The sequence below is a fragment of the Diplotaxodon limnothrissa genome, linkage group LG4, assembly GCF_057381915.1.
Source record: "Diplotaxodon limnothrissa isolate DT_005_m linkage group LG4, D_limnothrissa_male_GT1.1, whole genome shotgun sequence".
NCBI lineage: Eukaryota > Metazoa > Chordata > Actinopteri > Cichliformes > Cichlidae > Diplotaxodon > Diplotaxodon limnothrissa.
This window is the reverse complement of record NC_140599.1, coordinates 5,253,783-5,273,572: the sequence shown is the minus strand read 5'-3', so window position 1 is coordinate 5,273,572 and position 19,790 is coordinate 5,253,783. Positions and strand designations below refer to the sequence as shown.

General features: G+C 43.3%; 1 protein-coding gene across 1 annotated transcript; it reads left to right on the top strand.

Annotated features, from left to right (window-relative positions):
* Positions 1 to 1,724: 1,724 nt before the first annotated feature.
* Positions 1,725 to 19,006, top strand: LOC146633094 (retinoic acid receptor alpha-B-like). The gene is made up of 9 exons (XM_085351314.1): positions 1,725 to 2,772; positions 11,942 to 12,096; positions 12,614 to 12,755; positions 13,559 to 13,719; positions 13,828 to 14,004; positions 14,138 to 14,342; positions 14,443 to 14,510; positions 17,041 to 17,131; positions 17,379 to 19,006. The coding sequence occupies exons 1-9, from the start codon at positions 2,574 to 2,576 to the stop codon at positions 17,630 to 17,632; spliced, it is 1,452 nt and encodes a 483-aa protein (XP_085207440.1). The 5' UTR covers positions 1,725 to 2,573; the 3' UTR covers positions 17,633 to 19,006.
* Positions 19,007 to 19,790: the final 784 nt, after the last annotated feature.

Here is a 19,790-nt window from a genome sequence, read left to right as displayed (position 1 = left end):
CAGAGCACCGCACTACTCGCTGGAGAGCTTTGCAGTTGTAGGCGGTGCTGTTGCCGTACCAGGTGGTGATGCATCCAGTGAGGATGCTCTCAATGGCACAGTGATAGAAGGTCCTGAGGATGCGGGGGCTCATGCCGAATCTTTTCAGTCTCCTGAGAAAGAAGAGGCGCTGCTGCGCCTTCTTCACTGTTTTGTTTGTGTGTACTGACCACGTAAGATCCTCAGCCAGGTGTACTCCAAGGAACCGGAAGCTGCTCACTCTCTCCACAGCAGCGCCGCTGATGGTGATGGGGGTGTGTACTTCTCTGCTCAATTAAATCCAGCATTTATGAAAGCATATTTTTTTGTCAGCTGTTTTCTATATTTGTTGATGTCACTGTCGAAGCCTTCTCATAACCCTACAAAAATGGATTATAGCTCAGAACATAGGCATCAAATATTTGAACAGTGTAAAATAAAAGTTTAGTGCACACAGAGCATTTATAGTTTATGGTCCCACACTGCTCGCTTGCGTCAGTTGACCAGCAGGTTTTAGTGCCTGTTGTTCCAGACCGGACAGGCTTTCTCAGTTGTAGCTCCTAAACTCTGGAACGGCGTCCCTCAACAGATCTAGTCACCTACCTGATAACAGCACCTCCCCACTGAAAACACAGCACCCCTGCTTACCCTTTTCAGGTTAGGATTTGGTGCAAAACACAGCTATATCCAAGACTTGCCCAAGTGTATCTTTGAAAAAAGATGTTTGTTTGTTTTTTACAATGATTTTTCATTTTTACTATAGTGCTTTAATGGCCTCTCAGTTACTTGCTGTGCAGCAGTTGGTCAACATTTGATTATGTTGAATACTTACAGCAGATTTTACAGTATCTTGATACTGAATTCCGTTAAAATGGAGCTTACATGATTCCTTGTCCCCTCATTTGTTGAGCCTGAGTAAATACACTTTGGATGTAGAACATTAGTTTATCTGACAATTCTCTTGGAATAAAAAGTGAAATATATATTATAGCTGAAAATGTTGTGCAAGTAGAAACTTAAACTATCACAAAATGTAAACTGCATCTCAAAACTAAGTATTGGCTCTGATACATGCCCTCCATAGAGAAGTTACTAAAAAGATTCAAACACTGAAACTTTTTCAAATAATAAAATCTAAACTGAAATGAGAAAATCCATTATGGAAACTCATTGAAACTTAAATGAATTAAAAAAAAAAAGGATAAAACTTAATTTAAAAATTGGAATATACAAAGCTAGAATAACCGAGTGGTAGAAAAGAGGTCTTTCTCACACACTCATTTCTTTTAAGATAATCTAGTAAAGGGAAGTTGGGGAATGGCAGTGGGCCAAACTGCTGCAAGTGAATTGTTCAGTGATTAAAATGTACTGTTTAAATTTACTCCATTACCAAACTGTTATGGGACAGGCAAATCTCCGAAAGCCCTTATATGGGGGCAAGGGAAGCCACGATTAAGATCATTTCCTTTAACTCTATACCCTCCTCCTGGTGGAACAAAGCAGGTAGGTTTTATTTGGAGGCTCGCGCATGACAAGTAGGGGGAGCTCGTGCGCAGCTGGTGTCTCTCACCAACCAGAAAGAGAGCGAGAGAGAGAGGAGAGAGAGAGAGGGTGGGGGGAGAGAGAGAGGCCGTCGGGTACAGAGTGGGGGTTACCACAGGACACTCGTGTACCGCTGCTGGACCTCAGCTACTAGCAACAAGCAGCGCTCCTGACTGCCTCGGATTATCTCTCCAGCTTTCCTCACCTCTGGATATTCTGCTCTTTGCATATACAGCAGCAACTTCAAAGTCCCACACCGCTCACATTTGCAGAATTAATGTGTCGGCTCTGGGCTTTTTTTCGTTTTTTTGCGTATTTTTGCTTTTAATGCGTGCACTCTCTAAACCGGAGCGAGCGACGCACCAACCGACCGGACCGATTTACTTTAAGGCTTTGGTTACATTCATTGACAGCGTGCGTGGATTTCAGGACAGAGTGTACTGGCTGTGACATTACGGAGCACAATGTCGGTGAAAAAGACTTCACCTGGGTGGCTTCAGGGGCAAGTTGTATGACACGATATATTTAGCCTAATAGAAAATAGGAGCTGTGGATCAGCGGACGCAGGCGGCAGCCCACACTCACTATGAAGTAAAACATGACACACGACTGTGTGACGGTGCGAGAGGCGACTGGAGCGACAGTGTTTCTCTCCCCTGGCTTTTAGTCTTTTCGTCTTTTCAGGGCTTCGAGGTAGCAGCGGCACTTGGGTTGTTAGCACTTGTAGCATTTGGACTGTAGCGATGTTTAATTTGTGAAAGAGACACAAAAGAATACATGAATAACATCACAAAAGACGGCAAAGTTTGACTGTTAACTACGTTTGTCCGAAGCCTGAAAGGTCACCGGGAATCCTCCTCCTCCTCTGGCTCCTATCAGTCTGTTATGAAGATGTGAACTCTTCCTTCCCTCCGCTCCTCTTTCTCTCATCGCCGTCCAGGACGCTTTGATCTTCTCCCCCCCTCCCTCTATTTACCACACAGAGACCACATCCCGACTCCCGCCTCTCGGAGATGTACGAAAGCGTGGATGTTGTGGGTTTAAGCCCAAGCCCCAGCAGCCCAAGCACGGGCTCTTTTCTAAGCATGGACTACTACCACAGACCCCCGGGGCTCGGGCCGGAGAAGGGACTCTTGTCCGTTGTAGGAGGACTCCAGCGCCCCTTTGGAGGGTCTCTGCTGACCGGCAGGCACTGGAGCGGATCCAGCCACTGTGAGTGAGACAAAGATTATTTGTCATGTTGGAGTTTTACACAGAGCGCTGCATCATCGGCCATAGATCTGTAGTAGTACTTAAATGAGTTAAAACAAGTACCAGGGGAGTGCAGGATAATCCAGCGCTCATGCTGGAGTATTCTTGTCAGCTGAAGGGAATGAGTACATCCGTTAGCTGAGGCCAGCTGGGACACATGCCAGCATCCTCTTCGAGCTGCCACGGTTTGTTTTTAGCCTGCTGAATGAGAAGTGAGGACACAGCTACACCATTTAGCTTTTCTTAGCTAGTGTCCTTAATTAATAACGTGCTTTAAAGTCTTTACAGCTTTTGTGAGCTTTTGGTCACAGCTGTCACCTCTGTGTCAGGAGGGTTTGGACAAAAATATAAAGACATAAACTGGTCCCAGCTGTTTCACTTTGTCATCGCGTTTCCTCTTTTTCAATTGTAATTGACACATGCTGTGTGTCATCTCGGGCTTTAGCTAATTTTGATCAGTACCTTTTCACCACTTTCAGACATTTTTTTTAAGCCAAACTTTGAGTTATGAATTAAGAATGCGCTTAATCTACCGATTAAAATTGTGGTTTGTCGCAAGTGTCCATATTATAAACTTACAATTCTATAAAGTGTTCATATAATCGTACATTTATTTATTTAGTTACCAATGAACTATTGGACACACACACTTGAAACTGAAACAAACGCAGATTGTAAATAAAACTGGGATTAATGTTTTCGGTAACAACTAAGGCCCGTAGGCATCTTTTATTGGTATTATTTGTTCATTTTGATTATATTGTTTTTTTCCCTTTTCAGCCCAGGACAAAATCTTTGTTATTGAAGTTAAAAGTCTTTAGTGATTTAAAGTCTTTCAGCCCATTGTCACAAAATCGCTACATTGATCTGACACAACAGACAAACCATGCTAACTGACATCATTACGTGACGTTGTTGCCCGTTGATATTTGCGTCCATGGTGCCATCAGCCAGTTAACCTCGGTGTGTCTAAACTGTAAAGATATGAATGACTGATAAAGAATATTCCAGTTTATGATAATGACTATCCTCTGAGTTTGAGTATCATGATGACGGCGTCATTTTGGTGCATAATGGCAAAACCACACATGTATGAGATGTGAGTGTGCATGATTGTCTCTGTGTGTGTGTTAGCCCTGTGACAGACCAGCGACCTGTCCAGGGTGTACCCTTCCTCTCACCCTAAGCTATCAGTGTGTGTGTGTGTATATGTATATATATATATACATGTGTGTATAATATATACATACATGTGTGTATATATATGTACACACACATACATAGTATGCATAAGAATTTTGCTTTAAGAAGTAATCGGGGGAGGTGATGGCGCACTGTTTGGCCTCAGTTGTGGAATAATCTTTGCTCCTTACCATATAAGGTGCATAAATTTACCATCCAGACACTTTGATGCTTCGATGAGGTATGATATGTATGCAGAATATCAGTTTCAGCCATTATGTGCCCTGCTGACTGATCTCAGGGAATTAGATGTGATTTACAGTGGCCGGTATTCATCTGTTATGTCACCTCCGTTTTGCACTGGCTAAATGTTCAGTGATGTTTGATATTAATAGCGCTGCTGCTTTCACTTCCTCCCTGGTACAAAAAGGGGGACAAAAACAAACTCAAACTGTAGAGACATCAGCTGTTGGCCGAATATTGACCGCAAATGGGTCAGGTAATCGAAACAGATTGGCAAGTAAATAGCAACAACAACTAGAAATAAAATCTCGGTATCTACTAATGCAAATTGTTGATTTGAAACACTGTTATTTACCTAGAATTTCACAACTGGTGCATCCCAGTTGTGGGAGTGTTGTTAAAGCCTGCTAAAGGTCGCATTCACTCGGGATGGGCTGCGCATGTGTCACAGGACTAACACGAGAATATATAAATACATAACTTCATTGTTATGATTCGACAGTGTTGCCCCACCCCACTGTGACATGGCTGAAGCACTAAGCCTGAGAGTCAGACTGTAACCCTGTGGTGATGCTGCAGTGATGTCACAGCTTGCACAACTGAGTAAAAGCAATAAAGAGGAAAAGTGCAAAGTGGACTCTGGTTAGCTGGTGAGAGGGGAGGGGGGGCATATAGGAACAAGAGAGGAGCGCTCGTAAATCCAGGCTGTAAAGATGGGGATGGTTGCCCTGTGTGTGTGTGTGTGTGTGTGTGTGTGTGTGTGTGTGTGTGTGTGTGTGTCTTTGCGTGACTGGAATGAAGAGTGTCAAACAAGTTCAAAGGCCAAAGGCTATACACAGACCCAGGCACACATATTCAGCAACAACACAGAAGCTGTGTGTGTGTGTGTGTGTGTGTGTGTGTGTGTGTGTGTGTGTGTGTGTGTGTGTGTGTGTGCGCGTGTGTGTTTGTGTGTGTGTGTGTGTCCCTCTTCTTGAATGTTTGTTGGGTGTGATCCAGAGCAATGACTCACTGACAATTGGGAAGTGACCTACATCTCCCCCTCCCTTTATTCCTCCTTCTATCTAACTCTTTCTTTCCTGTGTCAGCTGCCCAGTCATCATTTCTCTGCACTGGATGACCTCTCTTTCTGTCTGTTGGAGGCAGTGATGCACACACACGCGCACACACACACAGTCACATTCACAGTTTGTCTGGGAATGCAAGGGTATGCTGGCCAAGTTTAACTGAAGTGTGCAAAAAAAGAGAAAAGAAAAAAAAGGTGTTTTTTGTATTCCTGTGTGTCGGTGTGTATCCTATCATACAAATGTTAAAGAGTAGTCATGGAAACCTACTTATTAATTGATTTGCTTGAGACACAGTCCTCTGCTATACAAACTCTTGGTGTACAGTTCACATCTTCATGTCCTGGTCTCATCACTGGATGCATGAGAAAGAATGGAATGTAAACCAGCCACAGGATTAATCAAACAAACACTTTGTTGTTGTTTCATATTCGTAACATGCTAATTATCGCTCATATCCACTGACTGTATGTCAAAGATGGACACGGCTACTGATTTTGGACTCTGCATTTTTAAGCCTGAAGGTCAGTGCTTTGGAGCTGCGACTACAGTCGAGGCCAAAATGTTGGCGGTAGAAACTTTGACTTGTATAGTTTCCAAATGCCTTGATTGCATTTCATGCCGAAAGATTGTCACTTGCTGAAATTTAGTCATTGCAAACTGTTGAGTAAGTTTTAAAAATGTAAACTAGATAAGCTTTCATTTATTCATTTATTTCTATTTTTTGTTTTTCTGAGAAAATGTTGACTGCCAACTCAGTGGGCTAAGTTTCTGTTGTGGCGATCCACAGCTGGATCCTTGCAGAGGGTCTCTTGAAGGACATAGTTGAGCTTCATCACATTGGACTACAGCTGGAGACAGAAGTCCTTGTTCCGCTCTGGAGAACTACTGCGAGCTGTGTCACTCTAACCTGGATCTGCAGAAAGAGGAGAACTGGTTGACGTGCTGCCACAGCTCATTGGCTGCAGAGCAGAACAACGACTGTCGCTCTCAGCTGCATTGGAGCAAGAGTTCATTCACAGAGCTGTTAGTGCTGTTACGCCTGAAAGTAGTGCACTGTGCAAGCCTCCGTACATATTTCAGGATGTCAGTCGGACAGTTTGAGCTCTTGTTGGCAGAGTTGGGGCCACATTTGAGGAGCCAAATAGATCATGTCAGAGATCCGATTGACCGGGATATGTTCAATACCGCTGAGCGTACCGCAAGCTACAAACGCACTTGTTGCCAAATGCAGCGTTCTGATTGGTCAGTCTGTCTTTTGGTCTGTTATTTACATTAAAAAATAAATAAATAAATAAATAAATGCAGCATAAAATCAGTTTAACAAACTTTGAAATATGAATCTTAGGCATAAAATTCAACCGTAAGGCCTTTTATAGTTCAATGTGGCAAGTGTGTGTAATACAAGCTGTCCTTGTGGTTGCGTTATGTTATTAGGTCAGAGTGAGCACATCATTGTGTAGTCACTGCTTTTTGGCAATACTGGATTTACAGGATTGTTGATAGTTATGAAATAACTTGATTTAATCATTATTACACAATGTAATAAGCCAAACACGAACATCGTCATCCCATTCAGTGCAGTACTTTCAGCTGCAGGCTTACAGCAGGTAGTTCTGCATGTTTGGTTTGTCTCTCATTCAGGAATCAAACCAGGGAGCGTTCACTTGTTAGACAATCGTGTAAGCCAGCGGTCCCCAACCTTTATTGCACCACGGACCGGTCAGACAATGTGAGACAATATTTTCACCGGCCTTTAAGGTGTGACGGATAAATACAACAAAATAAAATGACAGGACCAAGACAAAAACTGTTGTATTTTGTAAATATAATAATAAACGCGAATTCACTGTGTAATTGTGTAACTTTATTAGCATTAACAACATTTAGAGTAACATCCTCCTCTCTGCCCCTTAATGCTCTCTGGTCGCTATAGTAACACGTAAATATTTCTTTCAAAATAAGACACACAAGTTAATGGTGAAAACCCTGAAAACCATGAATTTCACCCCAAACCTCAACTCTCGCGGCTCGGTACCAAACGACTCACAGACCGGTACCGGTCCGTGGCCCCGGGGGTTTGGGACCGCTGGTGTAAGCCACGTCACTGCTGATTCCAGCTGCAATGAGCTTTTCAGTACAGCTCGTTATCATTGTGATATGGAACAAGATGATGGAGGAATTTCATCCATATTGCTCGATTAGAGGTGAAACGAGCTAGTGTCTAACCAAGAAAATTCTTCAAAAGTAATAAAGATGGTATGAAAGTCAAGTTTAAGAACTTCCTGGTTGCCGTCTCTCTGTGTTTCTGGTCTCTAAGCTGGCAGATCACACTCTCTATTCAGCAGAGGCTTGCTGGCGCCATGCCATGACTGCCTGGGGCTCCCATTTAACAATATTTTACATCAGATTGGTGAAACGGCTCAGCCCAGCACTGGCTAACATTTCATGCTGCTGCTGCTGGTCGTGAGCTGACCCCAGGACACAGTTTGGCTGAGCACACCAGACTCTGAAGGGTTTAACCATTTGTTGACCTGAGTAAACCTCAAGGCTCAAATTAATATGGGCTTTACTAGGTAGCTGCAGGTGTTAAACTAACTTTTGGATAAAGTTTTATTTCGTATGTGTGCACAGTGCAGCTAGAAAAGCATTTCATTGTGTGCGTCTGTACTGCATCGGGACAGTAAAGCTAACGTTCTGGTTCAGGTTGGAAAAACTTAACCAGAGGATCCTGATAAGAAACAAAAGAGGTGATGACTAACTAAAGGGCTGATAAACCGAACACACGGCCCAGCTGGCCTCTCATCTTATTGAGACAAAAGCTCTTATCTCATGACCATAGAGCTTTAAAAGACGATCTTTTCTCTTCCTTAAAGGTACAACTTTAGTTTGTGCCTTTTTAAAGCAAACCAAATGTATACTGATACTCCACCCAAATCACTACAGCTGAAACCACCAATCTATTTTTGCAGCAACCGTTAAAGGAAACTAAATCATCATATTTATAGGAATCATTTCAAAAGTAAAAGAGAAAAAAATGTGTACTTTATAGCTTCTCAATGGAAAGATTTTTGTCTGTCTGTCATGATCACTTATGAAAGTATTTGTAATGTAGTGCTATGTGTGGTTACAGTGCCATAACCTCACTTCAGATTGTACTTGAGAGGGCCACCTGATTCTATTTTGCAGTTCATTTGAACATTTATTATTTTTCACATCGGTTGAATGAATGGATACTAAAAAGTCACAGAACAAAACAATCAAATTTACACTGTATGTATATCAGAGTGCCATTTTAAGCCTTTATTCACATTTCTTATTAAATACATCATATTTAAAGTGTTTATGAAACACTGACGAAGGTCACACAGGCTGAAACGTTGTAACTGAATAAAATATTATGGTAAGCAGGACTGTCTGCCGAGGTGCTACTATATATTTTCCTGTCTGCACCTGTCATTGACTCAGTTGTGCAGAGTTTCCTAAAAAGAAAAAGTGTTTATAAAATGAAACGAGGCACTTGGTGACATATTGCATGCGAGATGCCAGATCAGATTGCCGTGTGTGGCTAACGCTGGCAGCAGCAGTCTTCATGTAGGTTAAAGTCCACATGCTGGTGCAGAATGTGGTTGCTCTCTGGTCGAGTGGTTATTCTTCAGCTCTCTGTGACATGTACATTCTGCTGTTCGTTTTCTACATCAAAGCCGTGCAGGTTTGCTGGTTAGGACAGCTTACTTTGCACCCACAGCTCTGAGGGTGAGGGCAGCAGCTTTTCCACGTCTGGCCATCCTAGTCACGCATATCCCCAAACAATGTGCCTGATAGGAAAAACTCATTTCACTCCTCTTTATAGAGTAACTTGAGAGTGTTTGATACAATCGGGTCTTTAGAAAGAGTTCTCTTGAGTTTTTGCACATGGGTGGCAAAATGACGCAGTGATTACCTCACTGAAGGTACTGTGTCCAAGTTTCCTCTCAGCTTTTTTATAAGCCTCCTGTAGTCACAGGCTTAAAAGGACTGGAAAAACTGTGATTAGTTGTAATTATTGGGATTATTCTTTGCAAAAATGAGCTAAAAATCCTCTGCGGTCAGTAAGTGTGTGAAGACAGGAACCATGGAGGTCACCAGATGCTGAAGTTTCCCTTCTTGAGAAACTTGGCCCAACATTTACAGCAGCTGTCTCCAGTTGTTGGTTCCAAAATTCCTAAAGTTTTGATTTCAGGAAATTAAAAGTCTTTAATATGTTTACTAAGTTTATTTTTTAAATTTAAATCCAACCCCCCAAAACACTGTGACATAAAAAGATCTGTTTACTTAAATCTTTGTCTTATTGTTTGTTTGCTTTTTTGTAGAATTATTTCAAATGAATAACTGTAGATGTGCTCAAAATTGATCAAAACACTAGCATCTGTTCCTAAATCAAGTTGGAGACCCGTCTTTGCCCTCGTTTGGAGCCACAGCTCCAGCGCTGCAGTGTGTGTGTGTGTGTGTGTGTGTGTGTGTGTGTGTGTGTGTGTGTGTGTGTGTGTGTGTGTGTGTGTGTGTGCGTGCGTGTGTGCGTGCGTGTGTGCGTGGACACACTGCTGCCTGTGGCCGTCATGTCCGACACACTGAAGCAGAAGTGGAAAGCAATAGGAAGAGATTAACAAACACAAAGATGAAAACAGAGAAAGAGGCACTTGGTAAGCAGAGGGGAGGGAACGCATGGCGAGAGGCGGGTCTGAGTGAGAAGTTTAAAAGAGGTCAGACGGTGCTTCAGGGAATGCATGGCTAGAGTGTCAGTGAGAAGAGAGCAAAGGCAAATAGAGGAAAGATGAAGTGAGGAGAAGATGGAGGAATGGTATGATGCGGCAGAGGAGGAGGATCTCTGCGTTTCTCTCTGTGTAAACAGAAGCACAGCAGAGTAGAGGGGAGTTGAATCTCCTCCATAGAGGAATGTCTGGTATGGCTACTAAAGGGGGAGGGTAGACGTGTGTGTGTGTGTGTGTGTGTGTGTGTGTGTGTGTGTGTGTGTGTGTGTGTGTGTGTGTGTGCGTGCGAGAGAGAGAGAGAGAGAATGTGTTAGGTCAGAGGAGGCAAAGTGGGAGAGGGAGTAGGGTTTGTTAATCTGAAGGGCCGAGACCTCCAAAGTAAATCACCGTTGAAGTTTACCTTTGAACAAAACAAGGCGTCAGCTTTGACAGAGACTCAGGAGCAGAGCAGCACTTAGTGCTAACACACAGCAACTCTGATCAGCAGGCTGATGTGATCCAGCTTTGTCGGGCCAAGTGTGTCCGGTGCTGGATGGTTGAGCTGATTACTGTGAGTTTGCTCGGCTAACATCATCTCAGAAGTTCCCTTAAATATAAATTATAATAAATATCCATATTAGTTTGTTTTGTTTTTTCCGTTATTTGTTTGCCCACACCAACCAGATACCCATGGCCTTTCACTATCTCACATTTAGGGGTGAGGAATGTACCTCAAAACGTTTTCTGTGATTGCAGCAGCTGCTGTTGTGGCAGCAACAACAGCATTACAGTGCAAGACTACAGTGATAGCCAGTAACTGAGGGAACTTATCCCTGTAACTGTTCAGGGCATGCACAATGTTGTCGCATTGAAATAAAATATTATTTTGTACCTTTAAGCCCTCCTTTAACACTGCATCAGTAATTTCCATCCACAGGTAGAGTATGACTAGCGAGTACTCCAGTGATATCTCCTCCTCACTTGCTTTCATAGCCTGATTGTACTTGACGATGTATTTTTGAGTGTCCAAAAAGGAACCAGGTGAGGGATGAGTTACTATCCCAGGTGAGTAGTTTTTAGCCTGAGCTCTGGGGAATCCCCAAAAGAACGAGAAGTTTCCTTCAAAGGGTGGCTGTGCTCTTAGAGATAGCGTGAGGAGCTCGGTCATTCGAGAGGAAGCTGGTTGAGTTGAATTAGGCGTCTGACTAGGATGCCTTTTGGACACCTTGTAGGCGAGGTGTTCCGAGCAAAACCTACTGGGAGGAGGTCCCGGATCAGACCCAGGAGGGAGTATATATGTTGGCCAGTTTGGGAACAACTCAGTGTGCCCCCAGCCCTGGATGAGCTGGAAGACGTGACCAAGGAGAGGGAAGTTTGGGCTGCTCAGCTGAGACTGGTACCCCTGTGATCTGAACCCAGACAAGGAACATTGGATGAAAAACACTGATGGATGATGGACGGGGTGGCTGTAGCTCAGGAGGTAGAGCAGGTCATCTGCAGATCAGAAGGTGGTTTGATTCCTGGCTCCCTCAGTCTCCATGCCAAATATCCTTGAGCAAGATACTAACCCCCACTTGCTCTCTGATGCATACATCAGAGTATGAATGCGTATGTTAGCTAAAGCACTGACAAAGCATAGAGTGCTTGTGTGTATAGGTGAATGAGGCGTGTTGTATACAGCGCTTTGAGTCCTCCAGGAGAGTAGAAAAGCACTATATAAGAATAAGAATCAGTCCAAAAAAGGCCACATCGGCACTAATAAATACATGTGTGTCATAAACGACTCCACTCAGTCACTTGAAGGTTAAAGAAAAGTCTCCTTTCAGACAGGCAGAGCTCCAGGATGACATAAATGAGGATTATTTGCTCTTTGTAAATTGTAGCCTGATTGCATGTAAATCTCTTTTGCAGCCATAGAGACCGAGAGCACGAGCTCAGGGGAGGACCTGCTTGTCCCCAGTCCTCCCTCACCTCCTCCACCACCTCGTATCTACAAACCCTGCTTTGTCTGCCAGGACAAATCATCAGGATACCATTATGGAGTCAGCGCCTGCGAAGGCTGCAAGGTAGGCAGCGAAACATAAGCACTTGAGTTTGGAAAACATGCACACTAAGCCACAGTGCTCCTTCTGGACCATAAAACTTCATCTACAGTTTGAAAGCCAACTTAAATGGCAGCGTATAGAGCAAGAGACTTCGGAGTATTTGCAGAAAGTGTCAGCAAAGAGGTCACGACCTTTATGCCACCCGAGGATCTCTAAGCCTCGTGGCTTCATCTAATCCTGTAGAGACACACAAAGGATCTGTCTGTGCAATTAGTGTCTGCTTTGATATTGCTGTGTGTGTGTGTGTGTGTGTGTGTGTGTGTGTGTGTGTGTGTGTGTGTGTGCTTTGATGTGCTTGTGGTCAGACTCATGTTCTGTTAGACCTCCGCCCAGCAGCCCATCAGCTGAATGAGTCACTTCAGGATTACACTTGTTACAGTTGAAATAATTCTGCAGTTTTCATTCCAGTTCCAGCTCCTGCACACGCTCACAGCGCTTTCTGTTACCCTTTTTCTCAACATCTGTTTCTCTCTGTCAGGGTTTCTTTCGGAGGAGCATCCAGAAGAACATGGTGTACACGTGCCACCGGGACAAAGTCTGTGTCATCAACAAAGTGACGAGGAACCGGTGTCAGTCATGTCGACTGCAGAAGTGCCTGGATGTGGGCATGTCTAAAGAGCGTGAGTACGGGCGCAGGTTGATTTTTGTGGGTGTGTGGAAGAAAGGCAGCTTCTTAAGCAGGCAAATGCTTTAAGTTGCTTAGAGGTCTTGCAGTTTTACTCTTTGGGGTGGCTGTGGCTCAGGAGGTAGAGTTGGTCGGCTACTAATCAGAAGGTCGGTGCTTCAATCCCTGCATTTCAGACTTATGTGAATATTAGATAGGAAGCACTTACAGGGGGTGTATATGTGTTTATGGGGAAAGACTTTTCCTGACTTCTGGGCCTCAGTGCTGTATTCTAACCTTGTTGTTTGTCTCCCTCTGGTGGTCGTTCCTAGTTAACACATGGCCCTGAAAGTTGCTCCTGCATGTCTATGCTGGCTGCTTTTTCATATCATTTCATAATGCACAGCGTGTGAACCAAGAATCAAGTCAGTATGAATGTAGTAGATGTGATTATACTCATTTATTTCATGAAGAGGAAAACTTTCCCTTACCCTGGTCTGGAACAGATGCTGTTTGGCAGATTTTGCTTCCTGTGAAAAAAGAGAGTGGTGTTAACTGTAAGCAGCAGTTTGAGACATGAACCCCCGTTTAGTGTTGAGTCAATCTGCAAATAAAAAGAAACTTAATAATTTTGGACTTTTAGGGCTAATTCGTGAAACAGTCTCCAGGCTAGTTGTTTCCAGTCCATGTGCTAAGTGAAGTGGCTGCATATTAAACGGGGAAGTATTTCAGGTGTCCGACGTCTTACGGTGGATTGCAGATTCTTCATGGGGATTAATGTTCTCAGCTAAATCCTCTCATCTTCATTTCCATTCCAAGTGGTGCGAAATGACCGAACAAAGAAGAAGAAGGAAGAGAAGAAGCAGCCCGACACAGAGCTCTACGTCCTGTCAGCAGACATGGAGCAGATGATCGAACGAGTTCGCCGGGCCCATCAGGATACATTCCCCTCCCTCTGTCAGCTGGGAAAATACACCACGGTACTCACACACACACACACACACAGACGAGCGTATGTGAGTTCAAAAACTGAAGGTCAAAAACTGATTTTTATTCAATCGGCCTTTGGTTTCTCTTCTATCCTGCAGAGCAACAGCTCGGAGCAGCGCGTGGCTCTGGATGTGAGTCTCTGGGACAAGTTCAGCGAACTGTCTACCAAATGCATTATTAAGACAGTGGAGTTTGCTAAGCAGCTCCCAGGTTTCACCACCCTAACCATCGCTGATCAGATCACGCTGCTCAAAGCCGCATGCCTCGACATACTGGTGAGGATTTCCTGCAAGCTGCAATAAACAATTTCTCACAAACAGACGTCGCGGATGGAAACTGAACGCCTCTGACACGTCGGCCTCCGTTATAACAAAGAGTTACTAAACAGATAATGAATCCTTTTCCTAGATTCTGAGGATCTGCACCCGCTACACTCCAGACCAGGACACCATGACCTTCTCCGACGGCCTCACCCTCAATCGTACTCAGATGCACAACGCCGGGTTCGGACCGCTCACAGACCTGGTGTTCGCCTTTGCCAACCAGCTGCTCCCGCTGGAAATGGACGATGCAGAAACGGGGTTACTCAGTGCCATCTGCCTGCTCTGTGGAGGTACTGCACTGTGTGTCGCAGCAGCATGAGTGAAAGGAAAGACAAAGGAGACATACTGACACTGAAGCGATGCTTTGTGTTTGTTATTTGTTTTTCACAGATCGTCAGGATCTGGAGGAATCAGAGAAGGTGGATATTCTTCAGGAGCCGATGCTCGAAGCTTTGAAGGTTAGACTTTAAGTTATTACTCGACTTCAGACAGGATAGAGATTAGTAGCTGCCCACGTGTGTTGAACTAGTTTCAGTGGAGAACAATGATTGGTCATGAAGAGCAAGAGAGGAATCCTGAATTTTACTTGTTGTAGTCAAGTAATCAGTTACTTCAATGCTACTGTATAACCCTAAATAACATTCTTTCCATTTATTTAAATTAGAGCTGGGCGATATAAGATTTTTTCATATCACGATATGTTTTTTTCATTTCAGGCGATAACGATATCTATCACGATATAAGCCAAATAACTATATTTGTAAGATTTAAATGTGCCGTTGCTCACAAGTAAAATGTGAAATAATCAGCAGCTTGTTTTTATTTAAATATTTATTTCCCATAATAAGTTCAACAGGGTAGATGTACTTAAGGAACATGAGACTTTTTCAGATAAATAAAGGCAAATATTACAAACTACACAAAAGGCAGCCGCTAAAGCGTTTAAGTTTCAAAATAGAACAAACGAAACAGACTAAATTGTCAATTCCACTTAGAAACAAAATATTAATTCTAAAAATAAATCTTAGTTTGTTTTACAGAAGAACAGACAAAACTGACTAACTTTTGTCAATATCAAATAAACTGAGAACTAAAAGGAAATTCTCAATCTCTCCTTGTTGTATAGCTGAGCTTTTCAAACAGTTTTAACAGTTACTTTAGTCTGACAAAAGCCGAATGACAAATTAGCGCTTCCATTCAGAGATTGAGCATGCACCGCTTTATTGTATTTCCAGACTTGCTTTCGGCACATTTACAGTGCACGCTACTCTGTTTGTTGTCAGACTTGAAATAGCCGAAATACCTTCACACTACGGAACTTCTATGGCTCTTCTGTTCGACAATCTCTCCGGCGTTGGAACCATCATCTGTTTTCTCTTCGGTAACCTTCGGTCACGCTCTCGGTTGATTTTTCTAGTCGGCACACTCATTTCCTCCATTACCCGGGCGGCACGGCGGCTGGCTGCTTCCCAAACAAATACACATGTGCGGCTTGGCACTTGTGCTGTACGTAACAAGTCACGTGACGTGACGTTGCGGCTGTGATTGGTTCGGCTCTGGTTCGTTAATTTGGATTGGCTGTTCTTCTTCTTTTTTTTTTTTTTAAGAGGACAAGAGAGATGAGGCCTATCACAATAGTTTAACTTTTCTATCGAGAAAAAGTTATTTCGCAATACATATCGTTATCGTTCTATCGCCCAGCTCTAATTTAAATACTTATTCCATCTGTGCATGAATATTTTACTCCATGAAGACTTGGTGCTTCTTTCTTGGTTTGTCCGTAGTGTAAACTGCTCTTTGCATTTCTTTGGTTAAAGCTGTTTATTTGTGTTTGGAGAGTTTTAGCGTACATCAGTGCTGATTAGAAAACAGTTGATGGTTAACTGCTGATGCACATTCTTAAACACTAATCTCAGGAGTGCTCTGACCGGCATCATTCAAGCAGCTCCTGTTGGAATATCAAAGAAAATGTTGAGATGCTGCTTATATTCAGTTCACTTCATTTCAATTCAGTTCAGCTGTGTTTCTATTGCACCGAATCACCACAACAGTTACCAGTGAAAGTAAAGATGCAACATTAACCCCATCAATCAGAGACCGGGCCTATCCTGATGTGCACATTGGTTCGCCGTCCTGGGTTATGGGGCATTACGGTTAATCGGTTGTGTGTAAATACATCAGTGTGTTACAGCGTGTATGAGTTTCATTCAATTGTTCCTACTAAACGTGGTGATATAGCCTCAAAATCATGTCTCAGTATTTGAAGAATATTTCGACAACACAAAATACTGAAAAACATTTTCTTGATACTTGGAGTCTGCAGGCATCAGCAGTAAAGCTAAACGAAGGGCTTTTAAGTAAGCACAAATAGAGCTAAAATGTGTTTTCCATGGAAAGTCACTAAAAACGTGTAGAGTGGTCCCTCGCTACAACGCGGTTCACCTTTTGCGGCCTCGCTGTTTCGCTGATTTTTTTGTGCCATTTTGCTTTTCTTTTTTTTTCTTTTTTTTAACAGCACATTGTGTTCTGCGTCCTGATTGGCTGCAGACCATTGTCAATCAATCTCGTGCTGTGTCTCCTGTCCAGTACAGAATGTGTTCAGCTTGTCAAATGTACATAAATCTTTGATTGCTAGCATTGAAGTCCTGCGCTGTATGTTTGTAAGTTCCCCCCCCCAAAAAAAAAAAAAACAGCAATGTCAACTAAACATTTTGCACCATCAAAGGCACCTGCGGGTTTGGTTTCATTCTATAATACTGGGCTTATTTTTCTACGAAGGTTTGAGTGTTAAACAAGAGAGAAAAGTGTGAAAGTGTGAGGAGTTTTACAGCCTTACAACATCTATAATAATTGTAAGAAATAAAGCTGACTACGTCACGGATTTATTTTTAGAACGTAACTCCCGCGATAAACGAGGGAGCACTGTACATGGGTATTATCGTGGAGGATAACACCTCTTCCTAAAATGTTCATCACCTGTGTCTGTAGCTCTATGTGAGGAGGAGGCGGCCTGACAAACCCTGCATGTTCCCCAAGATACTGATGAAGATTACTGACCTCAGGAGCATCAGTGTTAAAGGTAACACATTTACACACACACACATTAACTGGCAAATACTAACCTCTTGTGTTTGAAACAAACATTGTTAGAGCTACAGCTGGACTCATGATCTTTCTTATCTAAAATGTAATGGTGGTTTCCCAGCAGTGCATTATCCTTCATTAATATCTAAATTAAAAGTAAGTTTAAGAATTCATTCCTCCTGTGATGTTTTATTCCACCAAGGCCGTTATGCTGACCTTCTCTCTGAAACGCTTTCTCTTAGGAGCAGAGCGAGTGATCACACTGAAAATGGAGATCCCTGGCTCCATGCCTCCTCTCATCCAGGAGATGCTGGAGAACTCTGAGGGACTGGAGGGGCACGGAGCAGGGGGAGGAAAAGGAAGAGGAGGAGCCAGGAGGGAGGTGGAAGAAGAACCGGGAAGCTGCCGTTCGAGTCCGATGCACAAACCGGTCCATTTTCCCAGCCCGAGCCCCGTTCCCCGCTCCCCCTCCTCTCCTTCCCCTCCCTCCACCTGAGGCTCCACAATCTGCAAACGGCAGTAGAGGAACTTGAGCAGAGCATCTTGCTCCAGGAACTTTCTGGGTTGTTGGTGACCTGCTTGGACTGCTTGTGTTGACAAATCATGGTTCTTGATGTTAAATGCAAAAAAGCCAACACATTTCTTTTTAATGATGTATAAAAAGCTGATGACATGGACAGACCGAACAGAATTCCTCGTGAATCAGATTTCCTTCAGTGCAAAAAGTCACGTGCTGTATAGTTGGGAGAATTATTGTGTGTAATATAGTGTATATATCAAAGGCTGTGAAAAAAGAAGAAGCTGAGACTGAGACAGGCTGATACAAGAGGTTATTTTCCTAACTGTACATATGTAAATACTGTATTTTTCCCAGCACAGCTAACCAGCCTTCACCTCACCAACACAAATACACTTCACCTCCTCTCTTCTTACCGCTCACAAGGATAAATAAAAATCTTGGAGACTTTGTAGATCATCATCATCAACTTTGGATTATTTTCAGATTCAAGTCCAGCAAATTAAAGTAGCTTCAACAAACTGTGAAACACATGAAATTAGTTTTATATAATAATAACCTGTCTTCCCCGTTGGTGGACATTATCAACCAAAGCAGAGTTGATAGACGTGTCATCAGTGACATCACGAACATCTAAATGTTCAAGCTGTGTTTTGAGGCTGCAGTGGTGCCCTTGAAGTATTGTTACAACTGAATTCATTTTCAGTGGTCACCGTATGTACAGAATCACCAGTCAGATTAACTGTTTAAGAGGGTTACCATCTTTATGACAAAATAAAGCTTTAATTTAATTTAGTTTTTCCCCTGGGAAGTTCTGCTTCGAACACCATGTTTGCCACTGCAGAATTCCCCCTAACTGCAGCTTCAGCATGTGGAAATATGCTATACAAAAAGCTGCCAAACAAATGTTCCATGTATGTAGGGAGGGCACTGGCCACTCTGTAAAATTTGCTGCCCCCCCCCAGTGGCCCCGCCCCCGGCAAGACTGTGTTATGTTGGTAATAATTCTAAAAAATGTGAGCACGAGAGAGGAAGACACCCTACAGTGGGTTTAAACATTAACTCAGGCGCTCCTGGTTTGTATGCCATCAAAAGAAAATACCATTTGTTCTGTAGAGGCCACTGCAGTAGAAACATGTTTTTGTCTATCAGTGCCCGGCTCCCTCACTGCTTTTTGCTCAGTTGTTTTTTATTGTGTGCACCTCTTGATGTCACCGTCTGTTTACACAGTGTTACTGCCTCACTACAACTTCCCTGCTGTCAGGTACAATTCATCTCTATTTCAGTGTTGTCCCCTTTACTGTCTGGTGAGGCAACAATGGAAAGTCTCACATACAGAGCGTTCAATAAAGAAGCGTCACTCTCTTATAAATTGTGAAAATATGTGTTTTTGTGGTGCAAAATGCTAGCAGGCAGGGTGTAGATGCAACGCTATAACCAAGTGGCAGGCATAGCATACACTGTGCTTAGTTTGGCCTGAAAGTCCTCAGGTCAAAATGGGCGCCGCCCCCTAGGATGGTCAAGAATGATGAAGCTAAGATACTGTGGGACTTAGAGATACAGACAGGCAAACTGGTGATGGCTAACCAACCTGACAGTAGTGATGGATAAGCAGAGGAAGCTGTATTGATAGATGTAGCTATACCAAGTGATAGCAACATCAGGAAGAAGGAACATGAAGCTGGAGAAATACCAAGGGCCAAAAGAGGAGCTCAAGAAGATGTGAAGGCAACAGTGGTCCCAGTGCAATTGGAGCACTCAGGGCAGTGACCTCCAAAACTGGGCGAGTGGCTCCAGCATATTGCAGGAACAACATCTGAGATCTCTGTCCAGAAGAGCTCAGGCTGTGGCTCAGGCAGTAGAGCAGATCAGCTACTGGAAGGTTGGTGGTTTGATTCCTGGCTTCCCCAGTCTGCATGCCAAATGTCTTTGGGCAAGATATTAACCCCAAATTACCCTCCGATGCGTTCATCGGAGTGTGAATGTTTATTAGTTGTACTTGAGTTTATGAGTGCGTGTGAATGTGGCATGTTGTATAGAGCTCTTTGAGTACTCTGGGAGAGAAGAAAAGCGCTATAAGAATCAGTCCATTTACCATTTACCAAGAGTGCAGTCCTGGGAACAGCCAAGATACTGT